The 14,718-nt window shown below is 47.4% G+C and overlaps 1 protein-coding gene across 1 annotated transcript in view; it reads right to left on the reverse strand.

Moving 5' to 3' along the window:
• The window catches only part of LOC126581038 (furin-like protease 1, isoforms 1/1-X/2), a 78,715-nt gene that overhangs the window by 19,375 nt on the left and 44,622 nt on the right, over positions 1 to 14,718 (reverse strand). Inside the window, exons 2-3 of the mRNA XM_050244454.1 lie at positions 136 to 360; positions 1 to 49 (exon numbers count right to left, since the gene is read on the reverse strand). The exon at positions 1 to 49 is cut by the window's left edge and continues 80 nt beyond it. Coding sequence (XP_050100411.1) covers positions 1 to 49; positions 136 to 360 — 274 coding nt within the window. The remainder of the gene's footprint in view (positions 50 to 135; positions 361 to 14,718) is intronic.

Here is a 14,718-nt window from a genome sequence, read left to right on the forward strand (position 1 = left end):
CTTCCTTCCAGGCGGGAATCACATTCATATCTAGCCCGTTACCGCGGTTCTGCAAATGTATGGGAATGGGGGATGGTTTAGATTGTCTCTCCTCCCATCAGGAATGCAAGTAACGAGTTCGTCCGCGCTACTTACCAAATACCACATCTCGGGCCACTTCGGATCGTTCAGCTGAAACGGTAGCTGATATGGTAGCTTCGTTAACGGACGATAGTCGCGCTTTTGGCGCGACTTGGCCCGCTGCTGCCGTGCCCACCGGACCCGCTGATCAGTCTCCAGCCGCTGCTGATGGGGTTTCGAGGGACTCAGCGAGCGTTTGTGTAGCCGGCTGTGCTCGAAGTGGTAGTGTTCGTGGAAAATCTGAAAAGGAAAGTTACACTTTTAGCACATTTTGCAGGTATCGTGTCGCCCTCATCCTCAATTCCTCCCCTCAGCACAAGCCTGGCTGAGCTTTTTCGTTAAAAAGTTTTCAAGTTGGAAACTTCATTGTTGTTTGTTTTCTAAGCTCCAGTAGATTTTTGTTTAAAATTGGTAGAGAGTATTGAAATCATTTTCATAATTGGAAAAGTGTGCGACAATGCTGCAAATACATGGGAGGGCACATTCCGTTTGAATGGTACACTGCATTCCGTAGCTCATAGATCGTACGTTGTCCGTTTCCCGCTCGGACTGTTCTCCGAAATGTAAAGAGTTGCCCCTAGTGTATAAGCAATGCTGGGAAACTGATTTTTGACCGAAGTTTTTGAACATCCTGTACGCTTTTAACGACCGATCATTTAGCAAGTCACTCGTATATAGCACTGAGTGTCATTGTCAACAGCCAGGTACACCTTCCCGGTAATCCGGCATACATAAAACCCATGGATACCATGGAGGATACATTTCACCTCACGCAGGGAAGCACCTCGCTCAACTCCCTAAAGCCCGGTTATGTTTCCGATGTAAAAAGTGGAAGCCCATCTCGTAAAAAAATGGTTTTAACACCTTCTTTTCACCTCAAAATGGTTACCCACTCGGTGCCGGTATGGAGCGTTGCGGTCCAGCTTGAAGAAATTCCTCGTCTAACACTTCAGCACCCAACCAGCAGCAGCAGCAGCAGCAGCAACATCAGGACACCACACCGACCGGTCCGACAAACCAGAGGCGTGCGCGTGCTCCGTTGCTAATGAATTTAATTTAAAAGCAATGTTTCGGGAATTTACATCCTCATCCACTTACACGTTTCGTAATATCCAGCCCGGCGAGAGCCTGGTGGCATCGGAGCTAGTGCGGAAAGATGCGGACAGGGAATGGGAAAGTTTGTCCTTCTTTCATGCAGATCTCAATTCATGCTGGATGCTGTTAGATTGTCTGGTTGCCCTGTATCCTCTCTCTCTCTCGCCAAGCAGCCACCATTTCCAACAGCAAAACCGACGTAGATGGTGGTTTTCTTTGAACATTTCCACCTCACTTGCCTTTTTTACCTTCATTGGAAATGTGCTGGCAGGCAATGAAAAGGGAGGGCCGGCCGGTGGTGCCGGCCTGGTGCAGGGCCGGAGCAGCACACACATGGTTTGCTGGTGCCCACCCGCAACGTGTCAGCTAGTGTCTGTGTGTCGCCAAGAGCGGGTACCCCATCGAGGAACAAATTAGAAATATTGTGTGCTGATGAGAGGCGACACAACCGGTAAACCCCAACCCCAAAGCGGAGGTGTACACCACGGGATTTTGTCGAACAACTCTATCCGACGATGGTTTTTACGAGGAGCGACCGATGGAAAGGTGGAATGGTGGTAGTTGGGGGGCGTCATTTTTGTCCAATTAATTTTTCGCAGACGCAGAACCGCACACATACATATCACGTGCTCGAGAGGACATTCCGACAATGGCGTTCGCCCTCATTTTCATCTTTCGCATTGGTTTCGCGGTAGTAAGATGAAACGGAGTTTGAAGAATTCTATTACAATTGATGAATGGATGGATGGACGAATGGCGTGCAACCGTCGGAAACCTAATCCACCACTTCTTGTGTCTTTCCCAGTCGGTTCGAGCCCCCTCCCTCCGACTCCGCAAACTCGAAAGGCGAGATAATAAATTCGATAACATATTCAATTCAACATCCAGACGTGTCGAGGTGGCATTCTTGGTGCTCCCGGGAAAGCCGAAACGTTCTCGGCATACCCACTGTGTATCCAATGTCAAACGATAAGGATCTTAAATGATTTCTAAGAAGGTTTTGCGAATCACCCACTCTACGGTTCTACCGAGAACAAACCGCACAAACAACAACGTAACAGTATCGAGCTGCAGCCACTGCTCAGTGCTACGGAGCTGATCCTGTGATCCTCGCAGCGACGGCTCGGTGCTCCGGTGTCGAACCTTTGAGAATCCTGGACACACCCTTGCTAGGGTGTTAGAGATAAAGGAGTGTCATTCCTGGCAATGTAGAATCGTATTTCCTTTGTGCGTCGGTTGGTCATTCAAATTTATGGTGTCCCGTTTGCCGTCGGATCAACCTTCGCTCCGCTCCGTGCTCACACCGGCACCACGGATGGAGGCCAGGATGGAGCGGGGTGGTGTGCATATTTGTCCACGTGTGATGTGACCCAACTATCTACTACCTCTCTCTCTCTCTCTCTCTCTCTCTCTCTCTCTCTCCGTTTCCCCGTTGGTCCCCGATCGTTGTTAGAACGTTTTTAGCTTCTAAAAGCACCCGCTCTCCGTCCATCTATCGACGTCTGGCTGTTGAAAGGTTCAATATTTCATGCTTACGACTCCAGCCCCCACCGCCAAAGGGATTCACAACGCGCCAAGGGGACCAACGGTACGCAATAGCCACTCTCTTGTTTGATGCGACAGAACGCTACGACAAACAATGATGACTGCTAGCTTTGGTTTTATCCCGTGCGATAGCTAGCAACTCGGACTCGGGTGTTGCAGGTGCCGAGGGGTGGCAGCAAAGTAATAATAAAACAGGATTAGCCCCCGCCTCATCCATCTTCATTTCAGTTGTTTCCATTTCCTGCTTCCTGCTCGGTGGGCTCGGTGAGTGATGATGTGAAGTTGTGCATGAAGCAGAATGGCAGTAACAACCGGAATGTGAAGTGAATCCCTTATATATGTTCAGCTTAATTTGTGGCTAACGCTTCCATGGTGGTCTTCTACTATTATTTTTCGTTTTCATTCAATTTGTACAACCAAGTACTGAGCGTGGGGTTCTTGCGAATGTTGCCTAGCTTTCTTCGAAGAAACTCCTTCTTTCTCGAAATCGGAGTGCATTACATGGTGTGTAGAGCAAGATGGTGGTCACGGTTGCGAGCAATGGCGAGCAGAAGAGAAAGTAAATTAATTACTTTCAACTTTAAACGCACACGACGGGGCTGCGAGCAAACAAACAACTTGTTCGCCCACCCAGCACAGAACGAGTGCGATTTCTGTTTCTGGTCTTTGGAGAACCATTTGGACGCTATTGTTATCAGGGGTACACGTGTTTGTTCGCAGACGAAAAAACAAAAACTTCTCAGGAACTGATTCGAGACTCGTTTTACGTAGACGTTCACCCACCGTTCCCCGCTACCTTGCTCGCTCTTTGCCTCTGCGGAAGTAATTTGGCACTCGGTGGGGCGCTAGCGGAAGCGGATGTTAACACTCATATTGCAGTTACTCCGACAGGCAGGGCACTCTTACTCCGCAACAACGTTTTGTGTTCTCGCCGCAAAAAAAAAAAAGAAATATGAAAAGATGCTTTCCCAGATGGGTCTGGGCATGTCTTTGGGGAACAGTACAAACAAGCAGTGTCACTCCATCGTTCCTGCCGTCCTGGGTTACTGTGTTCCTATTGTGACTTTGTGCGATAGATCTGCAGCACAGGGATCATTTTCAAAATGCACACTACTGCTGTGCAGAGGGAATGATTTCCATCGTCGTCCCTAGTTCCCGTTTCAGAGTAACAATAGGAAGTCATGTTTTTTCTTCCTTTTGGATCAAAGGGACCGAATTCCGGTAGTATCCCAGATTTGTAGCCGTTGCCTGGTGGAATGGAGGCGCCCGGTGGAATGGAGGCGCCTGGTACCTTACCCATTCGATACGTGTGTGACACTTTGAACATGAGTAATGATCGAAGTGACAGCAAGCGAGCAACCCTCCTCCGGCAGGACCAATGAATCGTTCGCCAACAACGGGTTCGACCCGTTTGTCGCAACAGGGCACAAGTCGGGGGATAAAATAGAAAAATTAACTTGACGACAGGCCAACCACCGACAAGATCTCGATCCCTGGCTGGGACCAACCGGTGATTGATTGTTTGTGTTGTCGTCTGCTGTCACTTGCAGCACGGTTTGCGGCGCTGTTGGCAGAAACTGTTGAAAGTTACTTAATTTTTGCTACGGCAAAAAAAAAAAACAGGTTGAGCTCATTCTCTGTCGAGCTGTTAAGGTACAATGAGAAATGCTAGTATGTAAAAGCACATCTTTTCGATGAAACAGTTCTATGGCCACTTCTATTTTTTTTTTGCGCAGAATTTACCCTCTGAATGCACCTCCACGTTCCTAGCGCAACATCAACTTGACCTAGAATCTCTAACGTATTCCAGGACGCGATGCACACTCTGCCCGTTGTTGCATCGGGTCCGGTAGCATCGCGAGCAGCAGGAAAGAACTAAATAAGTTTATTTCCCAACTGATTTAATTTTTCTGGCTCACGTACCGCGCGCTGTAAGAGCGCTAGGAGCGTGAAGCTACATTGAATGAGCCCTGAGAGCTTTAGCGTTCGTGGTCCGCACTCCTGAGTGGACGCTTCCCTTTCAGACAGCTTGCTCCCAGACACGGGGAGGAGAGGGTACTGGCGGGAGGTTATTTTTTCTCTATTCAATACAATGATTGAATCTAATGCGCTTTTATTTACTTTGGCAACAGCTGCAAAGCACAGTATATGTCAACAGTCTGACAGTGAGTAATGGCGGACAAATGATAGTATTGATTGGCGCGCAACACTACTAGTACCGTGCAAGTGCATTCGAGCTGCACAAGAAGTGGCAAAGTCATTGTAGAGCAACTCTGCAACCCGGGGTGCAAGAAGCAGTATAATAGGTAATCTTGGTGAAGGGTGGATACAATGTATATCTTCTCTCTCTCTCTCTCTCTCTCCGCCTTGCCTTGTTATCGATTTTATTTTTTTCTATCACCACTAGACATGATGTGAAACAATTAATCACAATATAACGCTCAGGAGAAGCTACGAAAGGGAAGAAAAAAAAATACACCAAGAGGTTTAATCTGATCCGACGTGCACAGTCACCATCCGTATATAAAACAAACGAGACTGACTTTTTACCACAACAACAACAACAAAAAAAAGACCTGCCTGATATAATTTGATCGATATGACGTAGGAAAAGGGCAATGTGTCAAAATTATAACATCTCCTGGGGTTTCGGCAGCTATAAAAACCCTAGGAAAATCCCAGGGTGATGGCATAAGTCAAACAAATTATGGCACTCATTAATTCCACAGTTCTTTCCTACGGCGCGAGGGGGGGGGGGATCGATTTGCTACCCTCCACCAAAAAGGGGCGAAGATGAAGGTCGGGCTTCACTAATCATAAAGCCTTCCGTAAGGCGTAAACAAAGAGGCAAAGGCACAGGAAATGGAAGGAACGCATTAGCTGGCAGTCGGGAAATAAAAAACAAACTTTTCCAATTAATTAACTCGAGCAGGGTACCGGCGGGGCGCGCCTCGAATGTTCAGGCTCTGCTCAATTACTTTCGCCTTTCGAGATGTACACTGTTGACCTCAAATTCTTCTAGTAGGATTTATATTTTGGGACCCAAAGTCCCTTCTTCCCGGGACCTTCGGTTTTCGTCGCGTTTCTTAAAATGACTTCCTGGACTGCTGCTTCACCGCTGCCAGCGCCACCCTGGGAATATGTATTTACGTACAGCGCCAACCGTATCCGTCAAGTCGTTCGCACTAAACGGCTCCCCCCCCCCCCCACCTCTTTTTCCAGATTGACGGCGGTCAGAGTCCCGGTTGGCCGGTTTTTGGCGTGCCCCTTTTTTATCTCAGCACCACAAACCCTCGCTGCTAATCAGTGCGAACACATCACAATGGCAATCCATTATTGACTTCGGGGCTATTTCTTTCTCTTGCTGCTCCTTTTTGAAAGGCGGGTTCAAATTGCGGTAGTTACGGCAACCGCAAGTGGTCTAAAGTCCATCATTCAGTTCTCTTTCGGTGAGTTGGCGAAGGAATGTAGTCTTAATTGCGACGGTTAAGCTGGAGAAAAGGGTTGACAGAAAACTTTCACGAGAAATCGCAACTGTGAAGATGGTTCTCTAATGATAAGGATCGTAGCTTTGCTGGCAGTGGCCCGCCATGTTTCTTTATTCTTCACAAAAAACATCTTTAACAACGTAACAGAACACACTTTTGAAGATATTATCGACCGTGCACGTTCAAATGATTTCTCGTTCCACTTAATATTATTGAGCTTTAACCTCGGAGCACAAAGCAGGACTACACCCTTTAAAGCTTTAATTTTGGGGGAAAAACCCAACGAATGCGAAACACGAAAAACTAGCATGCCACAGTTCAGTGACCGCTTGACCAGCAGCTACGCCAGGCTGCAGGAATACTGCCTAGACTACAAGACTACGCATATGCCGCTACGCTTGTTATGCTGCGGACAGCCGAAAATGAAATAATGACATGATAAGACTTTTTGGCAACCGAACGAGTTCGTCGAACTGCCCAAAAATGCGCATCACTTGGCACCGGTTCCAAATGGAAACGCGACAGACCCCACCTATCCTCTCCCTCCAGCGATCCACCAAGCGTTTCTCTGCGCTTCGCGACTTTGCTCATCCTCTACTGCATTATCGGAAAGGATTTAATGGCCCCGAGTGGTCCCCTGGTTCCCGATTCCAAGACGAAAGGTTGTTTTTTCAAAATTTCTTCATCAGTAAAGGAGGCACATTTCGAAGGGTAACTGGCAAATAATGCTGGGCTTGTACTGGAGTTGGTACTGGTTTGAGAGCTGTGTGGCCATCATGTACGCTGGAACCAGAGCTACTAGAACATCCTGTACCGCCGGGCACTTCTGGCGCTATGTTGCTGACAGGCACTTGCTCCGATCCCTCCGACAGAGGGTCCAGGGTCAATGACTTCTTCTACCCCTCTTCAAATCAGACGCCAGAAATAGAAAGGGTTGGTCGAGCAGCCACTTCGATTCGCTCTGTTGCTGATGCCAGACGCAGCAGTATCTGCACGCGATACAGAAGAAGATGGGTGTCTTCTGCAGCATCGGCGCCCTATTGCTTGTGCCTTGCAGTCTTCGTAGTAGACTCGGCCATTGGGGGAATATGAGAATGGAGCTCCTCCGCCGCCTAAAATTGCCGCTGCAGCAAGAAAAGACATTATTGTTAAAAACCCATTCGCCGCAGCAAAAGAACATAAAACATGCATCTCGCTGGAACAATCTCGCTCCTGAAGCAACGGGGTGTTTCGGCCAACTCGTTGTTGCTGTTTTTGGCTTGTAGGGCATGCACGCAGGAGGACGAGGAGGTGGGAAAAACCCCCTTTTTTGCGCCATTTGTGGAGGTTGAACAATAGGAAAATGCTGGGTCGCGGAGATTCTCGAGTGCAGCTTTTTAATGTGAAAAACGTTACGCTGTTTAGCCTACGCCGGACTGGCGCGCGCGCGCATCTTGCGTTTTCGCAGGAATTCGTGTAAAATTGATATGGAATGGGATATGGAACACATTATCTGCCGCACAGAGCGTTCTACTAGAGTCTAGCCGCTCAGCCAGACGCTCTCCCCATACGCTGGCGTCCCGGGATGGAAGGGATTATTTGCATTGTGAGCAGAATATATACGAGACTTGCAAAAGGGGGATTTATTTTAATGCTACTCCTTTACGAGCATAAGTAGCTTCAGCAACCATTCAACAAACGCTGTTCCAGCAACCACTCAAACCACTGCAGTCATGCCGTAATTTCGCACAAGCTACACATTGGATCGACGTACGTGGTACTGAATTATCGGGATGGGCATTGTAAGATAGTTTGGTGATTGAGATTCCAGATAAATCCACTGTAAGGAGATTATTATGAGAGGAACAGGGAACAAAAACCGCTTCCATGGCAAAGGAATCATCAAGCATATACCAATAAAGCTATGAAAAGCTCCAATAATTGATCCAAAGAACAAAACTGTCGAACTCTGTAGTTCAAAACGAACTGTAGTTCAGCAAAACAGAATCATTAGAAATAATAGTTCGTTAAAGATCATTTAGAAGCTATTATGACACATTTGACGCACTCGCTACTCAAATGATGGCATAACGGTGCCGAGCTTCTGATAGATGGGAAGAAAATTCTTATAAACAGCAGTACATCACATGATATCGTGGATGGAGCAGCAGTCGGAAGGTGTTATACAGCAGAAGCGAAGGGAGTTTGTAACGAAAGAAGAGCAGAAAAAAAAACAGTAACAGGAAGCGAGATAAAATCAATCAATCAACCATCCTCATGCAGAACACCCTAAGAAGCTTTCGGCTTGCCGGCGCTATCACGAGCACCCGGGACGATTTCAAACGCTTCACCTAAACCGATTGCCATGAATAATTTATGTTTTTGTCTTTATCCTTTCCGGTATCGGCTGCGGACGGCAGTGTGCGGTGGTGCTAGTGTTGGTAGGACGTTTTGTTTTTACTGTTATCAATGTTCATAAAAGCTGCCAATCCCATGGCCTATGCTGGTACTGGTTTCTGGGGGCACATGTGCGGTACCGTCGCTACGTCAACGTCAATTGAAAACCCATTGATCGCCATCAATCAGCTGCCAATTGCAGGGGCCATCTTTGCTATCCGACAAAAAAGCCACTCCAGCTTACAGCGAACCCACGTGGATCGGTCGGTGAAGCACCACTCGGGAGAGAAACGGGCTCAACCATGTTTCATAGTGAAAATGGGGCGCCGTGGTATTCCTTGCATGGGAGATGGGATCAACTCTTCATCTTGTGGCCGCAAACGGGCTGTGTCTCAGCTGTCGAATGATTTAGCTGTCCGAAGCCGAGAAGCTACCGTTTTAATAGAAAAAGCGAAAGAACAGACCGGGGCTGGGCTAAGCGTTAAGTGGGTTAAGCGGCAAATCGGCATTGCCTTGCTGCCCTGCTGTCGAAACAATCGATCGGGAATAGCAGCCGCCTAGAACGGCACCCTTTTTGGCAAGCTAATCAATTTAAGCCATCAAATCTCTAGATCCCTCGATACCCTTTCCATTAACACACTTCGCAGGGTGAGCAAACGTATAACCAGTTTTATTGGCCGAGCTGCTTCCGGCACCGCTAGCCATTATGGACTAGACGGTGTTTTATCCTTTGGAAAGATTTTCAAGCTGGGTTGCTAACGGTTTGCAGTCGAAATGATGAGCTTCATCGATAAGGGTGTTTGCTGATCCATCCGATGGCGTCTGTGCCTTTATGGATGTAATACAGTGGTGTCAAAGGATGTGGGTTGGTATGGGGTACACGTGTGCTTAAACTTTGACCCTGTCAGAAATTGCCGAACGGATATTTATTTAGTATGTACCAACACTGAATACAAAATAACCATTAGTGTTTCGGCGCAAACATGAAATAGATTTTGATCCTTCCTATATTTGCATAGCGATGTATCATCAAAACACATTACAACACATTTATGGAAGATTTTTTACACTGTTAAGCACCATCAAACATCTCAATTTTGAGGAATAAAAAAATCATCAAATTAGATTTTGAAGTACATCAATTGCGTAGAAGCGGTAAGTATGTGTTTTAACGAAATTAAATGAATCTCCAGTTTACATAAATAAAAATGAATGCCACCGTACAGTAAATGCGTCGATTACCACCTGCTCTCTGTGAACGGTGGTGAATGAATCGGAACGATTTGTTTCTATTTTCCGTCGCAAACCATCAGCGAATGAAAAATGGTGCTCTCAACATCCAACACGGTACACGGTACAGTTGGTGCATTGCACCGCTGAACCGAAAGCCTCGCACACGTCGAACGACGTCCCATTCCGGTGCTGGAATGGTTTACCTTCCACTGCCGTTGCGTTGTTGTGACATTTGTCTAAATTCAATTTAATACACGGATGACACGATGATATTAGAGGAAAAGCTTTGACCTTTTCCACGTACAAATACCAGCAGCAAACACTGGCAGAGGAAGTATTTTCTTTTTCAAAAAGAGAAAAAAAAATCAGGAACAACTGATGGGCCATACCTGCAGGACCGGCAATTTGACTGTTTTTTTTCTTCCCTCTCTCCCATTTCACCGTTGCGCACAATCCCGGACTCTTATTTAGAGAACGATGGAGCCGGAGGATGGATGGATTAATTTGTTTGTTGGCTGTCGCCTGACTGTTTGCTACGCAACTCTCCCCGGACGCTGCATTGCCAGCCACGTACGTGGAATGGGCTCCGTGGCGCACATAGAGCCCGCACGATCGAGGACCAAATTCACTCCGCTAGCTCCGGTGGCAGTCAGCGCGCGCGCGCGCAAACCCTGGTTTTACCGGGAAAATGCTACAGAAAAATGCACACAAAACTCCAGGGGGTGGTGGAAGTAAAAAAGTTAGCTGTTGGGCCAGGCCAGACAGTCAGGGATCTGGCATAGTAGTGTAGTGGCACGGTGCACTGCATGAGCACCAGCAGCACGACGAGGTGCACGACTGCCGAAGCTGAGAGATTTATGATGGGAATACATATTCTGCTGGTTGGCGGGATTTTTCCAGCTTTTCCCAGCAGCCATCCCACCCTGTGGTCTGTGGGTCCACCGGAATGCGGGAAAATTTGCGCCAAGAAGCAACTGACGCCATCAGGGGACGACTCGAACCGAAGCGACGCCGAACGGTTCCGGGGGTCCACAGGCAGACGAGCGACCAATGAAGGCGCGACGTTGATTATGCACCGTCGTACCGCTCCGTCGTACCGAGGAATTATGAGCCGGATTCATCATTTATGATGCTTCCAGCTTCCCGGAGAATCCGGAGCCAAATGACAAAGATGAGACGTGCCAGATTGGACGGAATGAAGTTATATAAATGGTTGGCCGCCGCGCGCACGGAACGAATTTCGGGCAAATTATTGCCTATAAATTGGACCATAATTCGGCTTCATGCTTGGCGTCGCACATTAACGATCGGAAGCGATAAAGCGAGCGAGAAGCGAGTGAGCCCCCTTTTTCAATCTTGCCGTTCCGTTGACGGCGAAGAGAGAAAAACGAAACTGCATCCACCAGACGGGTATCCGGCAGCTGAGCATACGATTTATGTAAGATCGATCGATTCGTTGCGGTTAGCAAACCAGTACTCAATACTCTAGCGCACATTCGGTGCGTCTTAACTGCACAGACACACTGGAGAAAACGTGCCCGTGCACAGTGTCCTTTTAACAACATTAATTAAAATTGTTAGCAGCGTGCTTAAAGTCGTTGCACAGATTGATTAGATTCCACTAAAGGGTGTTTTATAAAATGATACCCTGGTACCCAAACCACCACGTTCTCTCGTTCACTTGACTCCGATCATACAGTGGAGGTCAGACGACAGGCGAGCGTGAATAACATGAACACTGAAGATAAACATTCAGGACATAAAATAATAAATCTCTTCTCTAGACACGAAAGGCCTGCTCCATCCTTCCACCAATCGCACTACTATCGTGCTGCTCAATCTCGGTCGGCACACTATCGTTTCAATTTGCAATTTCTGGTTGCACACATCGAAGGGTCTCTTTCGAAGATTACGAGCCAACGGTAGCACCAGCACCCACGAACGCGTAGAACGTGTTAAAAGATCAAATGAGAAGGCTACAACGGGGGCAGGAGCTACCAGGGCCGCCGCCCTCCACCGCCGAGTCTCAGACAGCAAAGTGAAGTGAAGTGGAGCAATCTCTGGCACGGCGTTTTTCCTACATCCGGTTTGTTCGGCAGATGCCTTGTAAGGTCACGTACGTCAAGACAGTCGTGTACATGTTTCTAGTCAGCGATGAACGGTGCCGTCGTCCTGCCGCCGTTGCTGCTACTGCTGCCGTGTGTTTCGCAATTCTTCAACACGAAGCGATTCCCAGGAAAGCCAAGTAGTAGAGCGGGGGGTGTACCGGGGCTGGGTAATGGAATTAACATTTAATCTGTCCTCGACGAGATACTGGCAAAACATCGGAGCATCGGCTCTGGATCATTTGACACCCTGGAGCAGCTTCACCAGAATAGCTGTTGACCCCCCAGGAGGGGGCTCTTCGTCCCGTCTTCCCGCGCTCTGTTGGTAGCGTGTAAGACACGAAGGAACATATTTTGCAGACCACACACAGTGTGCCAGTGCAAGCGCCAGGAAATCACACGGTGCTGTAGTTTCCAGCACAGGCATTGTTGAAGTTTCCAAGGAACCGAACGGTCCTTGTGGCCACACTCATCTATCTATACCAGCACAGGGCGAAGGGAAGCTAGGAAGCTAGGCCAGCTACGCTCGCCAAACGTTACCACACCGCTGCCGGAAGGCTCGTCGATGTTAATGTGTGAGGTTGCTACCCAGTGGCTGTCCAATAACATTAACGTTAAGGATATGTGGCATGTTTGGTTTTTGTTCCGCTTGAAACTCGTTGGCAAATATTACGAAAAGTGACTCATCAAACTTTCGTACCAAAAACGTTTCCCGCAGAAAAGTGATCTTTTGTGCAGGAGAAATAATAGAGAAGGATTTTATTAAAAAAACGTTAAATATGTTTTCACTGCAATAAAGCAAGAATGGAGGAAAAAGAGCATAAGATACAAAAATCTGACCTTAGCAGGTTTCGAACAAGCGCATGTTCTATGAAGTAGCAAAGCCCAATCGCCGGCAAACTTAACAGCCTTGAGGCCCGGCATAACGGAATAACGAACCTCTGCCCAACTTTGCAACGATCTTCATCACATAAAATTAAAATAAATTGCTCGTTAGAATGCAGACTCCGGGAGCGGGAGCATTCCCGGTGGAGGGCAAATCTACACAGCAATGGGCCACTCACTGAACACACACAACTGCATTCCACAGAAAGTATCCACACCTTTTGCACACCAGGAAACCGCACGCAGACCGAAGAGTTGGCAGAAAGGTTCCATCGAAAGTTGAAAAATGCCTTCATTAGCCTTCCACGCTCCGGTTGCTAATAAATCATGCATCTTGAGTAAGTGAAAATATCTCTGCCTGCAGTTCTATCGCACCGGCAGGCTCACTCTTGCTCTTCACTACAAACGAGAAGGAGCAACGGAGCAGAAACATTCACACGGTGACAATCGGGCGGCGGTGGCGGAGGCGGCGGCGGCGGCGGCGGCGGCTAGGCTAGCGTTAGCACCTGGTTGTGTGGTCGTACCCCAAAACCCGCCCGCTGCATGTTGTCAAAGTGCCCGGTGTTTCTTTTTTTTTTTGCTTTCATTTTCGGTGCTGGTGCTGGTGCCCTTTTTTCCATGCCGGGCGGCATTCAGGCGATGGCAAAGGGAATACTCTGATTGCACTCTCGCGGGCACTGCACTTCAGTGCGGGGTTGGACTGGTTGAGAGTATATTTCAATTATGCTGCAAACGAACCCCGACCCTCTCGGCCAGAACGCGGCGATGAACCGTTTAATGAAAAGAATGGCAAAAGGCGTAAAAAACTAACGCTTCTATGAAAAGAGAAACCGCTGCAAGAGTCAACTGTCGTGAAAGATGGTTTCCGCACTTCATTTCATAACAATTTGCAGCGATCGTCAAAGGTAGCAGAGTCGAGGTTTCTACTGATTTTACCGGAACCATTACCATCCATTACTGAGTGGGAGAACTTTATCAACTGGGCAGCGTTATCAACCCAGGCGTCATCCAGGGCGCTATTATGAATGCAATCCAGTGGAACGTGGATACAGCAATAAACGGTTGAAGAAAAGGGCTTTGCCTTTTGCCGCTGAGAGATTTCGTAAGTCTTGTATGCATCCGATAAAAAGAAAACCTGTACTTATCGACTTTACGAATCGTTCTGGCATACTCTGCGAAAGAGGAAGAGTTTCTCAAAGTTCTTCCAAAGGTCCCATCGCTTGAAAACTAACCGCCAAAGTAACCGTAAATTCAATGCTTCCTCCTCCTGCGATTATCTGAATGACAAGCGAATGAATGAGCAAATAATACAGCATGAAACAATAAGGAAATCTAAAGGAAAAAGAAAAAAATCAAACCGTAACTCGCGCACGAAATGAGATTTGGTGCTAGCTGTGACGAATCGATGGGACAAGTCCGGGGAGATTCAATAAAACCGTTCGCCAAGCAATCGACCATTTTAACTCTCAATATCAATTCAAACCAATCCACCACTGAATGTTTGATTTGTATTGCCGATTTCCCGTTATTAATTTCGCATGATTGATCCGTGACGGGGGAGGACGAAGAGCACAGGAGAAAAATCGTTAATCCAGTCGAGTGCAAAACGGGGAACCGGATAACGGGAAGTAATTTGAGCTGGTCAAGTACTTCGAGACAAACCAATGACAACAAGATCGTGTACAAACACATTTTATTTGTCTTATAAACGCTTCTTGAGGTATCTTTATTGGGAAAACAAAAAGTTCTGTTCTAATTCGAACATTTGTACGTGTTTTTATTTTCTTTTCAATATTCCGCATAGAAAGCATCACATAGCACTCCCATTGTTGGTACATTCTTTTGTGTGCCAATAGTAACGATAAGTAATA

Source organism: Anopheles aquasalis, chromosome 2 (genome assembly GCF_943734665.1).
Source record: "Anopheles aquasalis chromosome 2, idAnoAquaMG_Q_19, whole genome shotgun sequence".
NCBI lineage: Eukaryota > Metazoa > Arthropoda > Insecta > Diptera > Culicidae > Anopheles > Anopheles aquasalis.